General features: G+C 42.8%; 3 protein-coding genes across 3 annotated transcripts in view; 2 read left to right on the forward strand and 1 right to left on the reverse strand.

The window, feature by feature from the left end:
* Positions 1 to 436: 436 nt before the first annotated feature.
* On the forward strand, positions 437 to 5,107 carry rassf2b (Ras association domain family member 2b). Its single transcript, XM_035535603.1, has 10 exons — positions 437 to 566; positions 1,486 to 1,548; positions 1,679 to 1,754; positions 2,724 to 2,881; positions 2,973 to 3,067; positions 3,193 to 3,332; positions 3,521 to 3,674; positions 4,091 to 4,212; positions 4,380 to 4,477; positions 4,967 to 5,107. Exons 2-10 carry the CDS (start codon positions 1,493 to 1,495, stop codon positions 5,031 to 5,033), a joined length of 966 nt encoding a protein of 321 aa, XP_035391496.1. The 5' UTR covers positions 437 to 566; positions 1,486 to 1,492; the 3' UTR covers positions 5,034 to 5,107.
* Positions 5,108 to 5,986: 879 nt separating this feature from the next.
* On the forward strand, positions 5,987 to 7,826 carry sprn2 (shadow of prion protein 2). The gene is made up of 2 exons (XM_027018267.2): positions 5,987 to 6,036; positions 6,492 to 7,826. The coding sequence occupies exons 1-2, from the start codon at positions 6,029 to 6,031 to the stop codon at positions 6,931 to 6,933; spliced, it is 450 nt and encodes a 149-aa protein (XP_026874068.2). The 5' UTR covers positions 5,987 to 6,028; the 3' UTR covers positions 6,934 to 7,826.
* Positions 7,827 to 11,050: 3,224 nt separating this feature from the next.
* si:dkey-81j8.6 (serine/threonine-protein kinase 10) overlaps positions 11,051 to 21,644 on the reverse strand; it is a 17,220-nt gene continuing 6,626 nt past the window's right edge. Inside the window, exons 8-18 of the mRNA XM_035535741.1 lie at positions 16,478 to 18,202; positions 15,728 to 16,063; positions 15,505 to 15,635; positions 15,281 to 15,404; positions 14,696 to 14,875; positions 13,891 to 14,020; positions 13,598 to 13,722; positions 13,051 to 13,236; positions 12,210 to 12,335; positions 11,756 to 11,869; positions 11,051 to 11,661 (exon numbers count right to left, since the gene is read on the reverse strand). Coding sequence (XP_035391634.1) covers positions 11,536 to 11,661; positions 11,756 to 11,869; positions 12,210 to 12,335; positions 13,051 to 13,236; positions 13,598 to 13,722; positions 13,891 to 14,020; positions 14,696 to 14,875; positions 15,281 to 15,404; positions 15,505 to 15,635; positions 15,728 to 16,063; positions 16,478 to 18,202 — 3,303 coding nt within the window. The 3' untranslated portion in view covers positions 11,051 to 11,535. The remainder of the gene's footprint in view (positions 11,662 to 11,755; positions 11,870 to 12,209; positions 12,336 to 13,050; positions 13,237 to 13,597; positions 13,723 to 13,890; positions 14,021 to 14,695; positions 14,876 to 15,280; positions 15,405 to 15,504; positions 15,636 to 15,727; positions 16,064 to 16,477; positions 18,203 to 21,644) is intronic.

Below are 21,644 nucleotides of genomic sequence, written 5' to 3' on the forward strand. Positions count from 1 at the left end.
TATTCATGGCTATTCATTGTTATTTGATCATTACTGATTTCACTTGTTTCCATAATGACACTTCCAGACTGTATTATAGTAAATATTTTTTCCACCTGTTGCTTAGGTGAATCACCACTTCATATAACAGTCCATATATTTGTATGACAGTACATTTTTTTGCCACAAGGTGGCATTATACTCCACATGCATCCTCTATATCATGGGTGCCCAACTCTGCACATACTTTCCTGCAGTAGGTTGTAACCACTACCTGAGCTCTCAATTCTGATTGGCTTGCAACAGAAACACTTAACAGCATTGTGGTTCTTTCTATCTGTACAACGCTGTCATGCATGTCCCAAACTCAACTATCTGCATCTCTGGTAAAGACACAGCTGCTGACAGGAAATTCAAGTGCAGGTTTTAAAAAAACACCAACTTCCTGTATGAGCAGTTTTTAGGGAGGGGCATGGGCTTCTTCAGTCTTTCAACACACACATACAATTTCTTCCTGATAAAGTCAAATGTTGTGTGTGGCTGTCTGTCTCAAATACAGTTTTATCTCCTTGACGTCTGCCTACACAGTAAGTAACCTGTTTATCCTGCTTCCATCTTTATTATTATTTGCTGTTATTCATTTTGTTTCCACCTTTTTTGTCCAGTTTTGCCTGTCACTGCTCAGTGGTTTTTGGTGACATGTGTCTGATGATCAGGCTCAGATGATGAAGGGTTTCCAGATAGATATTAAGCTCAGTCATAGTCTCTAGTCTAAATACATGGTCCTTACAGAGTCTCCACCGATGTCAATTAGTTCAGTAGAAGCTTTAATGCGAGTGTTAGGTCTGTGGAGAATGCAGCGTTTAAGTCGTTTTAACTAAACCTCTGCGTGCTTTTTCGCCATGTTAAGCTGAAACACTCAGAATGAAAATAGGTCCTTTTTACTCAGTGGTTAAAAAAAAAAGGTGATTTATTAGTATTTGTGAAATAGGTTGTGTACTGTTAGCAGAGCCCTACCAGGTCAGGTTGTGTACTGCTCAAGTGAATGAAGCTATTCTTTGGTCATGAGGCCAGAAATCATGAGACCCCCTGCTTCTTAGGAAGATGTCACTGCTCTGTCTCTCCTCTCCTCTCCTCTCCTCTCCTCTCCAGTCTTCTCTTCCCCTCTCCTCTCCTCTATAGTCAACTCCTCTCCAGTCTTCTCTTCCCCTCTCCTCTCCTCTCTAGTCAACTCCTCTCCTCCCTTCTCTTCTCTTCCCCCTCCTCTCCTCTCTAGTCAACTCCTCTCCTCTCCTCTCCTCTCCTCTCTAGTCAACTCCTCTCCTCCCTTCTCTTCTCTTCTCCTCTCCTCTAGTCAACTCCTCTCCTCCCTTCTCCTCCCTTCTCTTCTCTTCTCTTCTCTTCTCTTCTCCTCTCCTCTCTAGTCAACTCCTCTCCTCCCTTCTCTTCTCCTCTCCTCTCCTCTCATCTCCTCTCCTGTAAAACTGGCTCCTTGTGCTTCCTCAGGGCAAGGATGGCTATTGTGAACCCAGACATGGTGCAGATTCGAAAAGACAAATTTGTCAGCAAGTAAGTCTCCCCAAAATATTCCTCCCTTATCAGTGGAGTAGAGTGAAGGAAGCATTCTCTGTACCAGTGACACAGTTCGGTTCTCTCATTCTCTTTCAGTTCTCTTGTTCACTGTTCTCTCTTTTTTTAGGAGTTCACTACTCTCACATCTCAAGACCTACAACCTGTATTATGAAGAACAAGCTCTCCATCTCCGGCACAGAGAGGTGGGTTGGACATACCAACAGTATCCCACACCACAGGGGCAAAGATCTGTGTTAAGGAGAGTTTAAAGTCCTGTGTTTTGGGTCATAACTAAGGATAATAATGTACTGACCTCCATATTGTAGAAATGACTTCAGTAATAAACCACACTGCTGGTGTGTGTCAGTCTGGTGCTGCACGTTCGTCACCAGTAATATTTCCACTACTTCACTGATGCCTTGTATACACCATAATATCCATAATGTTCATTTACTTCTTCAAACCACTAACTTGTTCAAGATTTAAACGTGGAGCACAAAACGCCTGTAGGACTACATTTGCCCTCACTCATTCATCCAGAATTTATTATGTTTACATATATATCAAAGGATAACTTATTTAACTTTAGTTATTCATTTAATTACCAAAATATTTTCCTCTGAAAATAGACTCTGAAATCTATACTCAAAAATCTATCGCTTTGTTTTGGCTTTGTTGTTAATTTTCTTATTTTATATCTTATTTTATAGCTGTTATTTAGCCTACCTCTTTCAGTCTCTTTCTCATTATTTGAAAAGCAGTCAGGTCTCCAAAAAAGTAGCTGTAATGTTGAAACATAAGGTATTAATAACAGCATCAAAACAAACCATGCATTTATGTTTACTGGTATTAACACTGCGCTTGTATAGGCTGGTTCTAGTTGAGCAGTTACGTGTAACAGACCAGTTCATGACCATTGACAGCTGATCTGAAGTTAGTTGAGAACCAGTTTTGTCGCTGCTGTCTGAGGGCTCTTGCAATGTAACTATTTGCTCAATGTAGGGTTCACTCTGCCATAACATTATCAGAACATCACTGTTTCAATTTAATTATTAAACATACAAGGGAAAAAACCTGCGAACTGACTGAGCTCCAGACTTGTGTCCTCATAGCTAGTTAAGGCCCAGGCCGTGTGCTAATGCCAATTCTGTTTGATGTTGTGGTTAACACAGGAAGAAGGAGAGCTCATTATTGAAGGTTTGCTTAACATCTTTTGGGGGCTGCACAGACCAATCAGACTGCAGATGGAAGATGGCAAGGAGCCAATCAAACCTGCTCCTTTTATTTCATCCTGGTGTTCAGGAAGCGATGCAAGCAAAGCAGAATTTAAGTATGCTGTATTTCACTGATGCCTTACACATACAAACCCATGGTCATTAATGTTCTTTAATGTTCATGTCTTTTTTTTTTTTTTTTAATAGAAATCAGAACATAAACCTTATAGCACCCACCATTGAGGTCACAGGACCTGTGAACCAATCAAAATACAGTTCTAGAGATGTCACAGGAGAAAAAGGTAAGTGTGTAAGTGACAGGAGCATGACTAGTGTGTACTGTCTGTAGAGAGCTGGTGTGTGTCATAAGAGACCCTCTGCATGTTAGAGTGATGTGGGGTGTGGCCATGTGTCCTCACCCGCACAGGTGAGGAGGTGAGCTCATATGTGCAGAGAACCAGGAGTGATGTGGGCGGGAAGAGACTGATAGGACGGTCAGCACCTGGAGTCCAGCGGCGAATCAGGAGACACAGATGTTCCTTCAATGGCCACTTCTATAACCACAAGGCATGAGCTGTCTACAGTCCATGTTTCTGTTCTAAAGCCATACATTTCTACAGCTAATATAAGGATGTTAGAATGGATTTCTGTAATCCCCAAGGCCTCATCTTTTTCTGACCTCTGCGTTTGTTTGTGTTTTCTGACCTCTGTTTTTTGTGTTTTCTGGCCTCTGTGTTTTGTTTGTTTCCCCTCAGACTGCAGTTTTCACGCCAGCCTTTGGTTCTGTGACTAACGTTCGCATCAACAGCTCCATGACGACGTCCCAGGTGCTGCGTGTGCTGCTTAACAAGTTCAAGATCGAGAACAGTCCTGACGAGTTCAGCCTCTTCCTCCTGCACACCAGTGGAGGTGAGCCAGCGCACAGCATAGTGTGAGCACAGCTGTACCTCCACAGCTCACAGCACGGTGTGAGTACAGCTGTAAAAAAAACCACATTTAATCACAGAATCAGACACTCACCCTAAAAGCATGTTGTGTTCCATTTAAATGAAACAGGTGATTTAAATGAAACAGGCGGGTCTGTACTGAGAGTATGGTTCTGTGGGCCGGGTCTGTACTGAGAGTATGGTTCTGTGGGCCGGGTCTGTACTGAGGGTGTGGTTCTGTGGGCCGGGTCTGTACTGAGGGTGTGGTTCTGTGGGCGGGTCTGTACGGAGGGTGCGGTTCTGTGGGCGGGTCTGTACAGAGGGTGCGGTTCTGTGGGCGGGTCTGTACGGAGGGTGTGGTTCTGTGAGCGGGTCTGTACTGAGCTTCTGTGTGTTCAGAGCGTGTGCAACTGAAGCGGGATGAGCACCCCCTGCTGGTCCGGATCCTGCAAGGGCCATGTGAACAGGTCAGCAAGATTTTCCTGATGGAGCCGGATCAGGTGGAGGAGGTGACGTATGACGTAAGACGATACACTCATCAAAACATGCCCTACATCTGAACCGTTCTGCATCCTGCCCAATGAGGGGTCCAGTTAGTCAGTCTCAGTGTCAGTGTTTAGAATAACTTGCTTCCCTTTGTAGTCTGAAAAGTGTTGATAAAATACCCAACAGTGTTTGCTGTGGTCAGGTGGCGCAATACATTAAGCTGGAGATGCCAATACTGCAGAGCTTCATCTCCAAGCTTCAGGAAGAGGAGAACAGAGAGATGGAGAAACTCAAACAGAGGTACTAACACTCCTCCCATTCAGTACTTATATATTCACACAGAGGTACTGACACTCCTCTCACTCAGTACTGACATACTCTCACAGAGCTACTGAAACTCATCCCATTCAGTACTGACATATTCACTCAGAGGTACTGATGCCTACCATTCAGTACTTACAGAGGTACTGACACTCTTCCCATTCAGTACTGACATATTCACTCTGTCAAAAACATTCATAAGAATAAGAGTGTTTTCGAGTAATGCTGTATTTCAGTAATTCTGTTATTTTAGTAATGCCATATTTGAATAATGTTATGTTTGATTGGTGCCATGTTTAAGTAATTCTGGATTTTTTGAGTAATGCAGTGTAGCCTGTTTGAGTAATAGCCTTTTGGAGTGAAACCACATTTGAAAAAGCAACGTTTGAGCAAAGCTGCATTTGAGTAATTCAATGTTATGTTTGAGTAATGTGGTGTTTGAGTAATGCAGTGTTTGTTTTTGTGCAGGTACTGTGCCATGCGCACTATGATTCAGAAGCACATGCAGCGTCTGGCCAATAAGGTGGTTGGGTAGCAGATGGACCAGGCAGACAGCTGAGACCCTTTTCACATCCACTCACTCTCTGCGCTACTTCACGTTCAGTCATTTTTAATGCCACTTTAAAAAATTAAATATTACTCACTGAAACATACATACATTTGCCTGTGCTTTAGCAGTTTCTAATTTTTACTAGTGATATTCATTCTCAATCTTTTACAGATGTATGACATATTTATGACCTGTATTTGTGATACATTTTTAAAAAAGCGATATTTGTAAAGTGACCTTGAGTTTAAGAAAAGCGCTATATAAATGCAACTAATAATAATAATAATAATAATAATAATAATAATAATAATAAATATCTTGAGGGCCTTTTCTGTGCCCGGACGAAGTGAACTAATTTTGTTCTGATGATGTAATGCAATGTATTTGGTATGTGTCATGGTAGCACATATGAATATTTAATAAAATGGTTTTATTTTCCTTCATTATTTTGGTGAGTTTATCCAGTGCCACTGAGTTTCAGCTCAGAGTTTCCCTGTGATGTGGCATCTGGTACATGGCTGTGTAATGACATTAGAGTCATAAAAACATGAAGTACCACTCTTTACATAATGACAGAAACCGGGTTGTCTCACAAATTATTTTAGCTTCAGACCCACTGATATGTTATTATAACAACGTGAATGTGAGTTTAGCAGAAGAGTCACAGAAGAGAAGAGAAAAATTGAGTACTCTAAAGTCTATTGTGTTTCACATACCTGTGACCATAACATCATTAGAAGCCAAATTAAGAAAACCAAAACAGGCATCTTGTACCAGGCAGTAATTCAGATACAGAGCTGTCATTGTTTTCATGAGGGCTACTGGTTGGCTGGACCACTGATTAGCTTGACTACTGATTGGCTGGTGTCTGATGAGTGACAGCTTTGGAGGCTGGTTGCTGACATCACAGAGGAGCTTTGTAAGAGTGAGACAGAGCAGCTCGTAATCGGAGTGAAGAGAGGTCTGTGGACACCGGCGCCATGGTCAGGTAAGAAATCAGCTCTTAAGAGACAGAGGGCCCACCACAGGGGCCACAGACAAGCTACACGGGTTACCTGGAGAAAGAAACACCACACTACAACTGAGCAGTGAAGCTACTTCACAAAGTATGTGACAGTGTTCCTTTTTTGTGTTCGCGTGAGTTCAGCTGTGTGAAGAGTGCTCATTAATATGCTGTATTTGATGAGCAGAGTTTGCTATAATCAATGTCCCAGCTGTGAGGTAGTGGGCTCTTCCCAGGTCACATGATGTCACCTGATCACAGGTGACATTCTCCTACAGTAACAGGGACGCCCAGTCCAGAGAGGATTGGAGTTCTCCATTGTACCATGTTTTATTTGCTGATTTTAACTACAGCCTTTTAGTTATCAATGCCCCAGGGTATTCCACATCTGTACCTGCAACGTGTGTGATTATCCACATCTCCTGTCTGTCTTCTTGCAGGAGACACCAGGCCATGCTGGTCAGAGACAGGCTTCAGCTGCTGTGTGTGTGTGCACTGCTCTTGGCATCACTGTGCCCTGGGGTTTCCTCTAAGCATGGTGGGTTTTGGGGTCGGGGGAAAGGCGGGGGCCTGGGTGGCAGACATGCCCCCATGCACAACACAGGCTCATCCAGGGCTGGGATGAAGATTGCAGGGGCTGCAGCTGCCGGCGCAATAGGAGGGGCGGCGATCGGCTATGGGCTTGGCAGTCTGGGCAGACCCGGGTACGGGTACGACCACGGGTATGGCTGGGACCCCTCAAATGGAAACAGACGTTACCATGACAGATCAGAATACTACAACAGCTCGGATGGGAGGTACTACAGGGGAGGGGCCAGCTCGGGTCCTGCTCTGAGCATGATCACCACTCTCGGAGTCGCACTCTGCATCCTTCTGTGGTGAGGAAAGAAACCTCATGTCTCTATTAACCCTTCTGGACACCATCGACCAGCTTCACTAAGACAGGGTTCCAAAGGTAACGCAGCAGTGTGAGAGTTCTGTGCTGTATTAGAGATGAAGGAGAGCTCCGGGAAACTTTAAATGTGCCTAATCTGTCACATCCCTGTAAGACTTTTAAGTGTGCATAATCTCAGAATCACTGTTATTATAGATCTGCTGCTGAAAGAAATTAGCTATGTTTCCATGGTTACGATGTGGATAATAGTTATCCCATAAAATCTGGATCTTTTAACATTTGATAACAACAGCAGTTGGTAGATTATTTGAAAATATTTAAATTGTGTCATGAATAATTTTCACTACATGTTGAATTTTTCCTCTGAAAAGAAGTAAATGGATTTATTGATTATTATGTACATCAATATAAAGAGTCAATTTAAAACTTGTCCTTTAACACAATTAAAATCAAAATGACTACTCTTTCTACCATTAGGAACAGAGAGAGAGTGTTCATGGAGGATCTCTTAAAGTAACACATATAAGTACTGTATACACACAGTTACATATAGTGCTTACATATTTGTACATTTTTCAGTAATTACTTAATGCAATATAGTCTGCTTTTATAATAAATTATTATTAATTGTTAGAATTATTATTAAGTAATTCACAATTTAAACATTGTTGTGAAATGCCAATGTGAAGGGTTTTTTTTTTGTTTTTTTCTTTTTGTTTTTTGTTTTTTTGTTTTTTTAATAATTAGCCCATTTCAGTGTATTATTAAATTTATACTCAAGCGTTTTATATCCCACTCCACCCCTTCCCAAAGGAGTTCATGTTTCTTTTAATAATTTGTGTGAGATAAATAAACACTCATTAGTGGTTTGGTTCTGCTATGTTTGCTGACAGCTCATATTTCCTCCTGTATAATCATGACATTATCTCTCTGAAGCAGCTGGTCTCCTAGCAACAGCATATAGATATCACACACATGAAAGCCATACCCACAATTACTGGAAGGGCAGAGGGATCTCATTTTCTGTTGTGAGGTCCTTCAGAGTGGCCACGGTGGATAACGCTAACCTCTAAAAATAACTTCAGCACTGCAGTATTTAGTTTCATCACGTATCTGACACGACTGAACTAGTTAATCAGTCTCCTGTAGCACCTGTACATTAGAGCCAAGTGTGTTGGAACTGCCCCTGGCAGGGTGGTGGGTAGATTGGCCCTGAGATAGGACGTAGCTTTGTGCCACCTGGGTTCCAGACCCCGTCCTGGAGTAGATTATCGGGTGTGGTACAGCAGGTGCAATGCTGGGCTAGGCTGCAGTTATCCAGGGTCAGCCAGCCATACCTCTAATATCACTCCAGAAAAGGACACCGCCTAGGGACGTGGTTGTGGTGGACAGCAGAATGAGAAGCCCATAGGAAGAGCGTCTGTCTGTTAGACTGCAGCTGCTGGCTTTTTCCTGTCTGTTTTAGCAGGAGATTTCATCTACAGGGTTTTGGCAGGGGAGCCAAGCTCTTCGATGCTCACTGCTTCATCACCTGTCTCCTGGAGCCCTGGAGACACGTCAGCTTCTGACTCCTCATAGTCGGTTTACTCAGCCAAGAGAGATCTGCCTGGGCTCATCTCTCTGGATCTGCCTGGGCTCATCTCTCTGGATCTGCCTGGGCTCACCTCTCTGGATCTGCCTGGGCTCACTTCTCTGGATCTGCCTGGGCTCATCTCTCTGGATCTGCCTGGGCTCATCTCTCTGGATCTGCCTGGGCTCACTTCTCTGGATCATCTTGAGCCCCTGGTATCTTAACAGGTCAGTCATGTACATGCACAGTCCTGTCTGTGTATTTCTCATTGGTCTGAGGCTGAGGAGGTGGTTTGTATGCAGAGTCCCACCTGTAATCTTTTGTGTTAGTGGTCTTGATTCCCTAGTGGTGGTGCATGTAGTGGTTTCATGGCAAATGGCCCAGACCATACAGCACAGCCATCACACCCCGACCCAACTCCTGCTGCCAGCATCACCTTTTCCCCAGAATCCTTAGAATTGAATGTCAGCGTATAACCCATGTTCATAATCCTTGTTCATAACCCCTGTTCATAACCCATGTTCATAACCCCTGTTCATAATTCATGTTCATAACCCCTGTTCATAACCCCTGTTCATAATCCATGTTCATAACCCATGTTCATAACCCACATTCATAACCCCTGTTCATAACCCATGTTCATAACCCACATTCATAACCCCCATTCATAACCCATGTTCATAACCCACGTTCATAATCCACGTTTATAACCCACGGTCATAACCCATGGTCATGACCCATGTTCATAACCAACATTCATAACCCATGTTCATAACCCCTGTTCATAACCCATGTTCATAACCCCTGTTCATAACCCATGTTCATAACCCACAATAATTAACCCAAATTCATAACCCATGTTCATAACCCATGTTCATAACCCACGTTCATAATCCACGTTTATAACCCACGGTCTTAACCCACGGTCATGACCCATGTTCATAATCAACATTCATAACCCACGTTCATAACCCATGTTCATAACCCCCCTTCATAACCCCTGTTCATAATCCACGTTTATAACCCACGGTCATAACCCACGTTCATAACCTCCATTCATAACCCATGTTCATAACCCATGTTCATAACCCACGTTCATAATCCACGTTTATAACCCACGGTCATAACCCATGGTCATGACCCATGTTCATAACCAACATTCATAACCCATGTTCATAACCCACATTCATAACCAACGATCACAATCCATGATCATAACCCATGTTCACAACCTATGATCATAACCCATGTTCACAACCTATGATCATAACCCATGTTCATAACCCACGATCATAACCCATGATCATAACCCATGTTCATAACCCAGCATCTTAACCAATGTTCATAACCCATATTCTTCACCAACTGTGAGAATACACCCATGGGAATACCCATCTGCATGGTATGGAGGTGCGTTTGGAGGTGCTGGTATGGCAAAGGTCAAGGTATTATAGATTAGTGCAATAGATGAGGAGTGGCTTAGATCATTGAATTACCCTCTCCTGAAACTTATGAAGGACCCAAATAATTTTTTTCAATTTAAAGACCACATTTAATTAACACAGTAACTGATACACAAGGGCACATGGGACACCCAGCTGGAGTTACATCTCCTCTTCCATGGTCAGGGTGCCTGCCCTGGTTGGGATTTGGTTAGGATAACTTCCTAAGTTTAGGAAGTTTAGAGCGTCCTTTAGATCCCCCCTGTCCTGGATAGTGACCTCCAGCAGGAGAACTCCCAGCTGAAGGATGTTGGTTAATGGTTATGTTGGTTAATGGTTATTTTGGTTAATGGTTGTGTTGGGATAGCTGTGTTGGTTAATGGTTATGTTTGGATGGTTGTGTTGGTTAATGTTATGTTGGTTAATGGTTGTGTTGGGATGGTTGTGTTAGATAATGGTTGTGTTGGCTGACGGTTATGTTGGTTAATGGTTATGTTTGGATGATTGTGTTGGTTAATGGTTGTGTTGGTTAATGATTATGTTTGGATCCACGCCTGAGCACTATGAACATAACCAAGAACACAACCATAGCGTTGTCAAGCCTTAAATTATTTACGTTTATTTATTATTGAAAGGTCTCCAATAGCAAGAGAGCACGAGCGGTAGCATGATAACATGACATTGTCGTGTGCACTTATCATGCCCTACACTGTTAATTTAAGTAGTATAAGACAATATTAAGAAATGTTTGTTATTTTAGCGTAATATTGGCCGCATATCCTGCACTAGATAACGCAAAATGAATCACATGTTTATAAACTCGATTAAATATTGTTAAATTATGGAACGTTATATTTGTTTATTCCCTGTACTAAACGTTATTATTTAATTATTTTAATTAGGTATGTAATTTAGATATTTCTTCCATGCTAAAATGCCCTTAAAATAATGCACTTTCGTCACCTTGCAGCTCTCACCGTCATCGTAAAACTCCATTTACCAGGCAATGGCAACTTTGCGCTGGGATTTGTAAAGACCATTAGCAGTGCTGACCATTACTGGAAACCGCAAGGTGATTTTTGGGAGCCTCCTTCCTTCACCCACTCTAATCAGAAGAAAGGGATCTGTTCTTTGATTCAAATATCAAGTGTTTGTATGTGTGAAAACACTCACGTGATGGCTTCAGTACATCAGGAATTATAAATATAAATGAATATATGCAGATTTATTTCTGCTGATTTATTTCTGGGTTTTTTTAGAAAACATTTATTTGAGTACACGTATATAGGACTAAATAAAACAAATTATATATTTAATACATTTACACTTGTTAACATAATGCATTTTTAGAGTTGGTGTGAGCCACGATGTCCTTCTGGAGAAATGCAGCACTGTCTGTCTTACACCACGTGAAACTGAAGATGTGTTTCAAAAGCACATTTTAAAAAAATAAGTACTTATGGTACATATTAAATGCAATGTATACATTTCTATAACACATTACAATGACAAGCCCATTTTATGTGTGTTGGAGTTCACAATGTCCTCATGACATTAGGGAGACTGAGGGGTGGAGCTCAGGAGAAACTGAGGCTCGAGAAGAATCTTAGGCGGCGGCCTCCATGTCGGCCTTCCGTATCACTGCTCCGCCTCCTTGTGCCTTCATACTCCCGCCTTTTACGAGCCAGGTCTTCTTCTAATGCCTGTATACACACACACAGATGTTGGTAATTATCTAACAGATTTTGACTTTATATGCACATTCTCACTCTCACTGCTCTCTCTGTCTCTCTGCACCTCTTTCCTGCAGGTGAGTTTATCTCTCCATTCATTCAGCTCCAGAGTGTGTTCATCTTCCAGACCTTTGATCTTCTTCTTCTCCATCTCCACCAGGACCTGAAGCTTCTCGCTCTGAAACATGTAACACACAAAGGCCGGAGGAGGATGCCCCCCCCCCCCCCCTTTGAGTCTTGGTTCATCTCATGGTTCCTTTCTCATGCTCTTGGGAGTTTTTCCTCAACACTGTTGCCTTTGGCTTGCTCACTGGGGGCTTGGACATTTGTAAAGCTGCTTTGTGACAACATCTGCTGTAAAAAGCGCTGTATAAATAAATGTGACTTTGACGGAAGGTGAATACAGCACTATTCATTCTTTGAATGAGTTTAGTCAGAAGTTTAATCAGTTTAGTCAGTAGTTTAGTCAGAGTTTAGTCAGAAAGCTACAACAGATTTATATGAATGTGGCCCTCTACCTGTAGCTGCTGGAGCTCAGAGATGTTGGCGTCACACTGCTCCTGAACCTCCCTGAACTGGACCTCCTGGTTCTCCTGTAGCTTGGTCCACTCTTGCTTCTGCTGGGCCTCAACCTCAGACAGAAACTGACCCCACACAAAGACAGACCCCAGAGATAATCAGACCCCAGAAAGAGAGAGAGCAGACCCCAGAAATGAGACAGACCAGAAAAACAGAGAGAGGAACAGAGGGCATGCAGTATGTTAGAGAATGCCAGCCAATTCCTGTCCACGGTTCGTTTCTCATTTCCACCACTAGGGTATGCTATCCCTAGCTGTAGCTCTCGACAAATGTGACTGCACTGTAGAAAACTTCATTTCAACAGTTTAATTAAGAAACAAATATCATTCTGCCTCTTACTAATCACAGAACGTGTCCTGTGATTCTGAAAAAGAACACTAGCAGCAACTATTCGGTGAGTCTTATTAAACATAGCCTAATTTATAAAGTCCCAAAGAAGTCACTCATAGGGGTTATTAAACATAACCTAATCTATAAAGTCTCAAAGAAGTCACTCATAGGAGTTATTAAACATAGCCTAATCCATAATGTCCCACAGAAGTCATTCATAGGGGTTATTAAACATAACCTAATCTATAAAGTCTCAAAGACGTCACTCATAGGAGTTATTAAACATAACCTAATCTATAAAGTCTCAAAGACGTCACTCATAGGAGTTATTAAACATAACCTAATCTATAAAGTCTCAAAGACGTCACTCATAGGAGTTATTAAACATAACCTAATCCATAATGTCCCACAGAAGTCACTCATAACTGTTCTTCATTTGTGCCGGCGGACCTGTGTGAGCCGCTGTCTCTGCTCAGGACCGCTCAGGCCTCGCCCCTTCAGCTCCTGTCTGAACTGGCTCAGGCGAGTCTTGGCCTTGGTGCGCTGCACCCTCTGCAGGTGACCTCTCTCCTGCGCCTGCAATGACCTCTGCTCCTCCAGCAGAGCCTGCTGGAAGCGGGAAGCCCGCTCCATATCCTGCACAGAGAGCGGAGAGGTCAGGAGACCCAGAACAACTGGGAGAAGCGCACGCTGTGTCTGGGTCCCAACATCACGGAGCTATTACAGCAATGAGGCGGGAGTGAGATGGGAGTGAGACCAGAGTGTTATGGGAGTGACAGGAGTGAGATGAGTGTTATGGGAGTGATACTGGAGTGTAATAGGAGTGAGACTGGAATAACACCAGAGTGTTATGTGACGTCACAGGAATGAGAACAGTGTTTTGGGAGTGATGGGAATGAGATGGAGTGTAACAGGAGTTAAACGGGAGTGAGAGTGGAGTGTTATGGCAGTGACAGGAGTGAGATGAGAATGAGAGTGGAGTGAGTAATGTAGTCACCTTGTTGTGTCGTTTGCTAAGTTGCTGCCTCTGCAAAGAGTACTGCTCCTTCACCTGTTGTTTGAATAAATGGTACTTCTCCTGCAGGTGGCGCTGTTCCAGCTCCCAGATCACAGATTCTCTCGCTGCAGAAAAAATACAACATATCCTCCGTTTCCCAGCTCAGAGCTCTCCTGTCCCACACGTAGACGTACTCTGAACACCCCTGTGATCTCCTCCTCATCTCAGCCGTGTTCGTGTGAGACCCTGGGCTGAGACCCTGAGCAGGTGCGGTGTGGTGTGCTGGCCTGTACCTCTCTTGAGCTGCTGGGATTTGACAGAGACCTCCCACTCCATGGACGCCACCTTGCGCTTGTGCTCCTGTACAGCCTTCTGCAAGGTCTCGTTCAACTCCTGCTGCTGTCTCTGCAGGAAGTTCTGTTCCTGAGACACACACACACACACACACACACACATATGTATCAACTCCAGGGCAGGAGGGACAGTATGTTTCAAATGAGAGATGTGGGTTTTTAAACATTTATTTCAATATGGAGCAAATGGCAAAATGACATCATAAAGATGTACAACAACCAATCACATCTCATTTGTCTCCCCACACCTATCACCCCCCTCAGTGCATACAAAAAACATTTTTTCATTACGTCTAATCACTGACTGTGGTGGGATAATGCTCTGTGTGTGTGTGTGTGTGTGTGTGTGTGCGTGCGTGTGTGCATCTGCGTACGTGTGTGTGTGTGTGTGCATGTGTGTGCGTATATATGTGTGTGTGCGTGTGTGTGTGTGCGCACGTGCGTGTGTGCATCTGCGTTCGTGTGTGTGTGCGGCGTGCGTGTGTGTGCGCGTGCGTGTGTGTGTGTGTGTGTGTGTGCCCGTGTGTGTATGTGTGTGTGTGTGTGTGCGCGCACGTGCGTGCGTGTGTGCATCTGCGTACGTGTGTGTGTGTGTGTGTGTATGTGTGTGTCTGTGTGTGCGTGCGTGTGTGTGTGAGAGAGTGTGTGTTTCTGTTAAAGAGAATATTTTCAGGTCAGTGAAGCAGCTCTTACCTCTTATTTCTGTGTGCACGGCAGCGCGGCTGATCTGAGATCAGTGACTCACCTCTTTGGGGTCAACTTTGAGGGTGCTGCTCCTCCGGCTGAGCTCCTTCTCCTGCTGGGCTTTGAGGCGGCGCGCCTCCTCCCGTAGGCGGGTGGTGTGCTCCGCCTCCATCTTCGTGCTCTGCTGCTGGAACTGCCTCTCCAGCCGCTCCAGTTCCCCGTCGTAGTACTGCTTCTTACTCTGCAGGGGGCGACACACACTTCACTCAGCAAGTCACCGGAGCAGCTGTCTAATGTTTCTGATCTTGGCTCATTTCAGGTTTGATAGGAGGTCTGATGCTCTGCCAGGCACCATCGGTTCTGCTCTACCAGACACCATTGGTTCTGCTCTACCAGGCACCATCGGTTCTTTTTAGTGTTTTGCTGTATGTTTGGTTAGTTTCTAAGGCAGGTCTCTGTATGGTTGGCTAGATTAGGTGTGGTTTTGGTTGGTGTGTGAGGGTGGTGTAGGTATGTGTTTGATTGGTGTGTGCAGTTGGAGTAGGTGTGTGGTTGGTTGGTGTGTTTGTTTGGAATAGGTGTGGTTTTGGTTGGTGTGTGAGGGTGGTGTAGGTGTGGTTTTGGTTCGTGTGTAGGTGACACTGACGCTCATTTCCTGTTCGATGTGGCGGAACATATGTTCTCTCTGCTGCTGGAGTCTCTGATCCAGTTGGACAAACTCCCTCTGTTCCTCACGCTGGAGCAACTTCAGAGCGTGAAGCTCCTGACGCCTACACACACACACACATACACATACACAGTCCTTTATTTTAGCCCTACCCTGCCACTCTGCTGGCGTTAGGGGTCACAGTAACAGTGTCAGGCTGCTACCTCACAGAGCGCCTCTCCTCTTTCTTGCTGTCGCCCTCGCTGATCACCTTGGACGTGGTGACGCTCACCTCCCGTCCATCTACCAAAAACCTCCTCGTCTTCTTCACTGTCCGTCGGTTCGTGGCCAAAACCTGCAACTCCACAAAGACCACGCATAAGCCTGTGCTTGGCACGCTCCTCGTCCACGCTGGTACCATGCTGGTGTGTTTGCCCACTGACTCACCCCCTCAGCAGTCAGGGACAGAGGCGGCTGATCTGACCCGCTGGTGAGGGGTACCTCAGGGTGCACCCGAAGGCTCTGCTGTGTTGTGCCGTTCGACCCTGTGACCCTGTGCGTAGTGTCCACAAAGCTGTGTGCCGTGTGCAAGGACCTCCCACTTGTTCCGTCCTGATCTGAGATATTCTCCGCGATCGCAAAGCTCACCTGCCTGGAGGCTTTCACAGGCTTCCTATCTGAACCAGGGCCACTTGTCCCCTCTTCCTCCCTCTTCCTGCTCTCTTCCTCCCTTTTCCTGTCCTCTTCCTCACAGCTCCTGTTCCCTTCCTCCTTATTCCTGTCCTCTTCCTCACAGCTCCTGTTCCCTTCCTCCCTCTTCCTGCTCTCTTCCTCCCTTTTCCTGTCCTCTTCCTCATAGCTCCTGTTCCCTTCCTCCTTCTTCCTGTCCTCTTCCTCACAGCTCCTGTTCCCTTCCTCCTTCTTCCTGTCCTCTTCCTCACAGCTCCTGTTCCCTTCCTCCCTCTTCCTGCTCTCTTCCTCCCTTTTCCTGTCCTCTTCCTCACAGCTCCTGTTCCCCTCCTCCCTCTTCCTGTCCTCTTCCTCACAGCTCCTGTTCCCTTCCTCCCTCTTCCTGTCCTCTTCCTCACAACTCCTGTTCCCTTCCTCCCTCTTCCTGTCCTCTTCCTCACAGCTCCTGTTTCCTTCCTCCCTCTTCCTGTCCTCTTCCTCACAGCTCCTGTTCCCTTCCTCCCTCTTCCTGTCCTCTTCCTCCCTGTTCCTGTTATCTTCCTTCCTGTTCCTGTCCTCTTCCTCATAGCTCCTGTCCTCATCCTCCCTCTTGCTGTCCTCTTCCTCACAACTCTCGCTGGGTGGAGTGTTTTCTCTCTGAAGTTCATCGTCATGGTTTTCTCTGCCTGCTGTTTTCTGAGCTTCTCTCTCTGACAGACTGACGTTATTATCTTCATCTGTCTTCACAGTCTCTCTCTGCTTGTCTTCACCGTTATTCTCCTTTTCCTCTGCTCCGTGTGTTCTCTGTAACCCCTCCGCCAGCATGTCTGGTTCCACTGAGACCTCCCTGACTGTGTTCCTCAGGAGTAATTTATGCTCCTCTACAGACTCTACAGTTTTTTCATCTGTGGTATTCTTGAAGTCACTAGTTTCACCAGTTTCACTGGTTTGAATTTCAGCATTTATGAGATCCTTTTCTTCCACACTGTCAGCATCGTTCTTAACATCTGGATGCTCTCCAGGTTTCCTACCTTCTTTCTCATAGTTCTCTCGCTCTGTAGTCTGTGCCTCTCTGTCCATCTCTACACTCTCCATGTGTGCCTCTGTCATCTCTGCCGGAGCACCAAAGCCCCTCTTCTCTTCATTCTCTCCCACTTTCTCACTTGTCTGCTGCCCCTGGACCATGGCAGGCCCCTCCCCTTTGACAGGCCCCTCCCCTTCAACAGGTTCCTCCTCGTCAATGGGCCCATCCCCTTCAACAGGCCCCTCCCCTGCAGAAGCTGGAGGCTGAACATCAACTACTAAACTCCTGCTTAATTTCTTGGTGGAAGGAAAATTTGTTGGGTGCCTATATCCTGCCAAATCTAGGTACTCATGTGAGTGTCTCTCACGTAAGTGTCCCTCTGTGGCCTCCCTGGTCCTGCTTGTCTGCGATGTCTCCAAAGCCAGCGCCTCGGCCAGGAGGTCCCGTGGGTCCAGTGCTTTGGACTCTTCATCTGCGGCGTTTGTGTCTGGTCCTCTGAGACATTTCCAGGACACTGGTGCTTCAGTAGACAGCCTGGTGTCCTTCCTGAGCTGAAGAGAATCACCTAATCCTCCATGGCAACGTTGAGAAGCCACACACACAGTGTCTTCTTTGGTGAAGTCTAGTGTTTCTGGGTCAGACAAACATCCCTGCTGCTGCGTGCCTTGACCTTCAGGATGGGCAGTGTCCAGCTCCCTGCCCTTGCTGTCAGTCTGTATTCTCGTCTCATCTAGTCTCGTCTGTGTCTCTGTCTCCTCCTCTTTGTTGTCAGTATTGTCTTTGCTCTGTTCAGACGCAGCCTGCCCAGGTTTGTCCCCCTGTCTCCTGCCACTGCTGTCTTGACTGTGGTGGGAGACGTCCTGCCCCTGCAGACTCGCGTCCCGCTCTGCTTCACAATGACCTGTTGGGACGTCCTCCTTCTCCTGGCTCTCCTGACCTTTGACCCCTTCATCCCAGATTCCAGATTTGCAGCGGCGGGACCCGCCACTCAGGAAGGACAGCAGGTTTCCTGGCATGGACAGACGTCTCGCCTTCTTCTGAGCCTTGTCTGGGGCGCAGGACCTCCGACGGGACACTCGGAGCACAGGGCCGGGCTCAGGCTCGGTTGGAGGCTGTGGAGATGCTGGCTGGGGTACGTCTGGCACCTCCACCCCTGGAGACTGTGCTACTGCTGTCTCTGTGTCTGCAGGTGACATATCAACCTCACAGCTCTGCAGGTCTGACAGCGACTGTGAGAAGAAGAACCACAGATGAGCCAAGTTTAAATTTAGAACAAACCTAAAATGTTTGGTCTTAAACAAGGCAAAGCAAATTTAATTATAGAATAATGTATAAATATTATATAAACATTATATATGTTTTATTTTTGAAGGGCTTTTACAGAGCTCCTTCATACACTGAGATCATTCAAAGGGCTCTAACTATACCTAACTATACCTAACTATACAGAGATAATACATAACTATACCTAACCATACAGAAATAATACCTAACTATACCTAACTATACAGAGATAATACCTAACTATACCTAACCATACAGAGATAATACCTAACTATACCTAACCATACAGAGATAATACCTAACTATACCTAACTATGCAGAGATAATACATAACTATGCAGAGATAATACCTAACTATACCTAACTATACAGAGATAATACATAACTATACCTAACTATACAGAGATAATACCTAACTATACCTAACCATACAGAGATAATACATAACTATACTTAACTATACAGAGATAATACCTAACTATACCTAACTATGCAGAGATAATACATAACTATACTTAACCATACAGAAATAATACCTAACTATGCAGAGATAATACCTAACTATACCTAACCATACAGAAATAATACCTAACTATGCAGAGATAATACCTAACTATACCTAACTATGCAGAGATAATACCTAACTATACCTAACTATACAGAGATAATACCTAACTATACCTAACCATACAGAAATAATACCTAACTATACCTAACCATACAGAAATAATACCTAACTATACCTAACTATGCAGAGATAATACATAACTATACTTAACTATACAGAGATAATACCTAACTATATCTAACTATGCAGAGATAATACCTAACTATACCTAACCATACAGAAATAATACCTAACTATACCTAACCATACAGAGATAATACCTAACTATACCTAACTATGCAGAGATAATACATAACTATACTTAACTATACAGAGATAATACCTAACTATACCTAACCATACAGAAATAATACCTAACTATACCTAACTATGCAGAGATAATACATAACTATACTTAACTATACAGCAATAATACCTAACTATGCAGATAATACCTAACTATACCTAACTATGCAGAGATAATACCTAACTATACCTAACTATACAGAGATAGTACCTAACTATACAGAGATAATACATAACTATACTTAACTATACAGAGATAATACCTAACTATACCTAACCATACAGAAATAATACCTAACTATACCTAACCATACAGAAATAATACCTAACTATACCTAACTATGCAGAGATAATACATAACTATACTTAACTATACAGCAATAATACCTAACTATACCTAACTATACAGAGATAATACCTAACTATACCTAACCATACAGAAATAATACCTAACTATACCTAACCATACAGAGATAATACCTAACTATACCTAACTATGCAGAGATAATACAAAACTATACTTAACTATACAGAGATAATACCTAACTATACCTAACCATACAGAAATAATACCTAACTATACCTAACTATGCAGAGATAATACATAACTATACTTAACTATACAGCAATAATACCTAACTATACCTAACTATGCAGATAATACCTAACTATACCTAACTATACAGAGATAATACATAACTATACCTAACCATACAGAGATAATACCTAACTATACCTAACTATGCAGAGATAATACATAACTATACTTAACTATACAGAGATAATACATAACTATACCTAACCATACAGAAATAATACCTAACTATACCTAACTATGCAGAGATAATACATAACTATACTTAACTATACAGCAATAATACCTAACTATGCAGATAATACCTAACTATACCTAACTATGCAGAGATAATACCTAACTATACCTAACTATACAGAGATAATACCTAATTATACCTAACTATGCAGAGATAATACCTAACTATACCTAACTATACAGAGATAATACCTAACTATGCAGAGATAATACATAACTATACTTAACTATACAGCAATAATACCTAACTATACCTAACTATACAGAGATAATACCTAACTATACCTAACCATACAGAAATAATACCTAACTATACCTAACCATACAGAGATAATACCTAACTATACCTAACTATGCAGAGATAATACAAAACTATACTTAACTATACAGAGATAATACCTAACTATACCTAACCATACAGAAATAATACCTAACTATACCTAACTATGCAGAGATAATACATAACTATACTTAACTATACAGCAATAATACCTAACTATACCTAACTATGCAGATAATACCTAACTATACCTAACTATACAGAGATAATACATAACTATACCTAACCATACAGAGATAATACCTAACTATACCTAACTATGCAGAGATAATACATAACTATACTTAACTATACAGAGATAATACCTAACTATACCTAACCATACAGAAATAATACCTAACTATACCTAACTATGCAGAGATAATACATAACTATACTTAACTATACAGCAATAATACCTAACTATACCTAACTATACAGAGATAATACCTAACTATACAGAGATAATACATAACTATACCTAACCATACAGAGATAATACATAACTATACCTAACCATACAGAGATAATACATAACTATACCTAACCATACAGAGATAATACATAACTATACCTAACTATACAGAGATAATACTTAACTATACCTAACTATACAGAGATAATACCTAACTATACCTAACTATGCAGAGATAATACATAACTATACCTAACCATACAGACATAATACCTAACTATGCAGAGATAATACATAACTATACTTAACTATACAGCAATAATACCTAACTATACCTAACTATGCAGAGATAATACATAACTATACCTAACTATACAGAGATAATACCTAACTATACCTAACTATACAGAGATAATACTTAACTATACCTAACTATACAGAGATAATACCTAACTATACCTAACTATGCAGAGATAATACATAACTATACCTAACCATACAGACATAATACCTAACTATGCAGAGATAATACATAACTATACTTAACTATACAGCAATAATACCTAACTATACCTAACTATGCAGAGATAATACATAACTATACCTAACTATACAGAGATAATACCTAACTATACCTAACTGTACAGAGATCATACATAACTATACCTAACTATACAGAGATAATACCTAACTAAACCTAACTATGCAGAGATAATACCTAACTATACCTAACTATGCAGAGATAATACATAACTATACTTAACTATACAGCAATAATACCTAACTATGCAGAGATAATACATAACTATACTTAACTATACAGCAATAATACTTAACTATACCTAACTATACAGAGATAATACATAACTATACCTAACTATACAGAGATAATACCTAACTATACAGAG

This window comes from Electrophorus electricus, chromosome 17 (assembly GCF_013358815.1).
Source record: "Electrophorus electricus isolate fEleEle1 chromosome 17, fEleEle1.pri, whole genome shotgun sequence".
NCBI classification, from domain to species: Eukaryota; Metazoa; Chordata; class Actinopteri; order Gymnotiformes; family Gymnotidae; genus Electrophorus; species Electrophorus electricus.

Bases quoted from the DNA above. Each gene is read 5' to 3' on its own strand.
- rassf2b (XM_035535603.1), top strand. From the start codon at position 1,493: ATGGCTATTGTGAACCCAGACATGGTGCAGATTCGAAAAGACAAATTT. The intron at 4,213-4,379 runs GTAAGACGATAC...TGCTGTGGTCAG, and splicing joins TGGAGGAGGTGACGTATGAC to GTGGCGCAATACATTAAGCT. The intron at 4,478-4,966 runs GTACTAACACTC...GTTTTTGTGCAG, and splicing joins ATGGAGAAACTCAAACAGAG to GTACTGTGCCATGCGCACTA.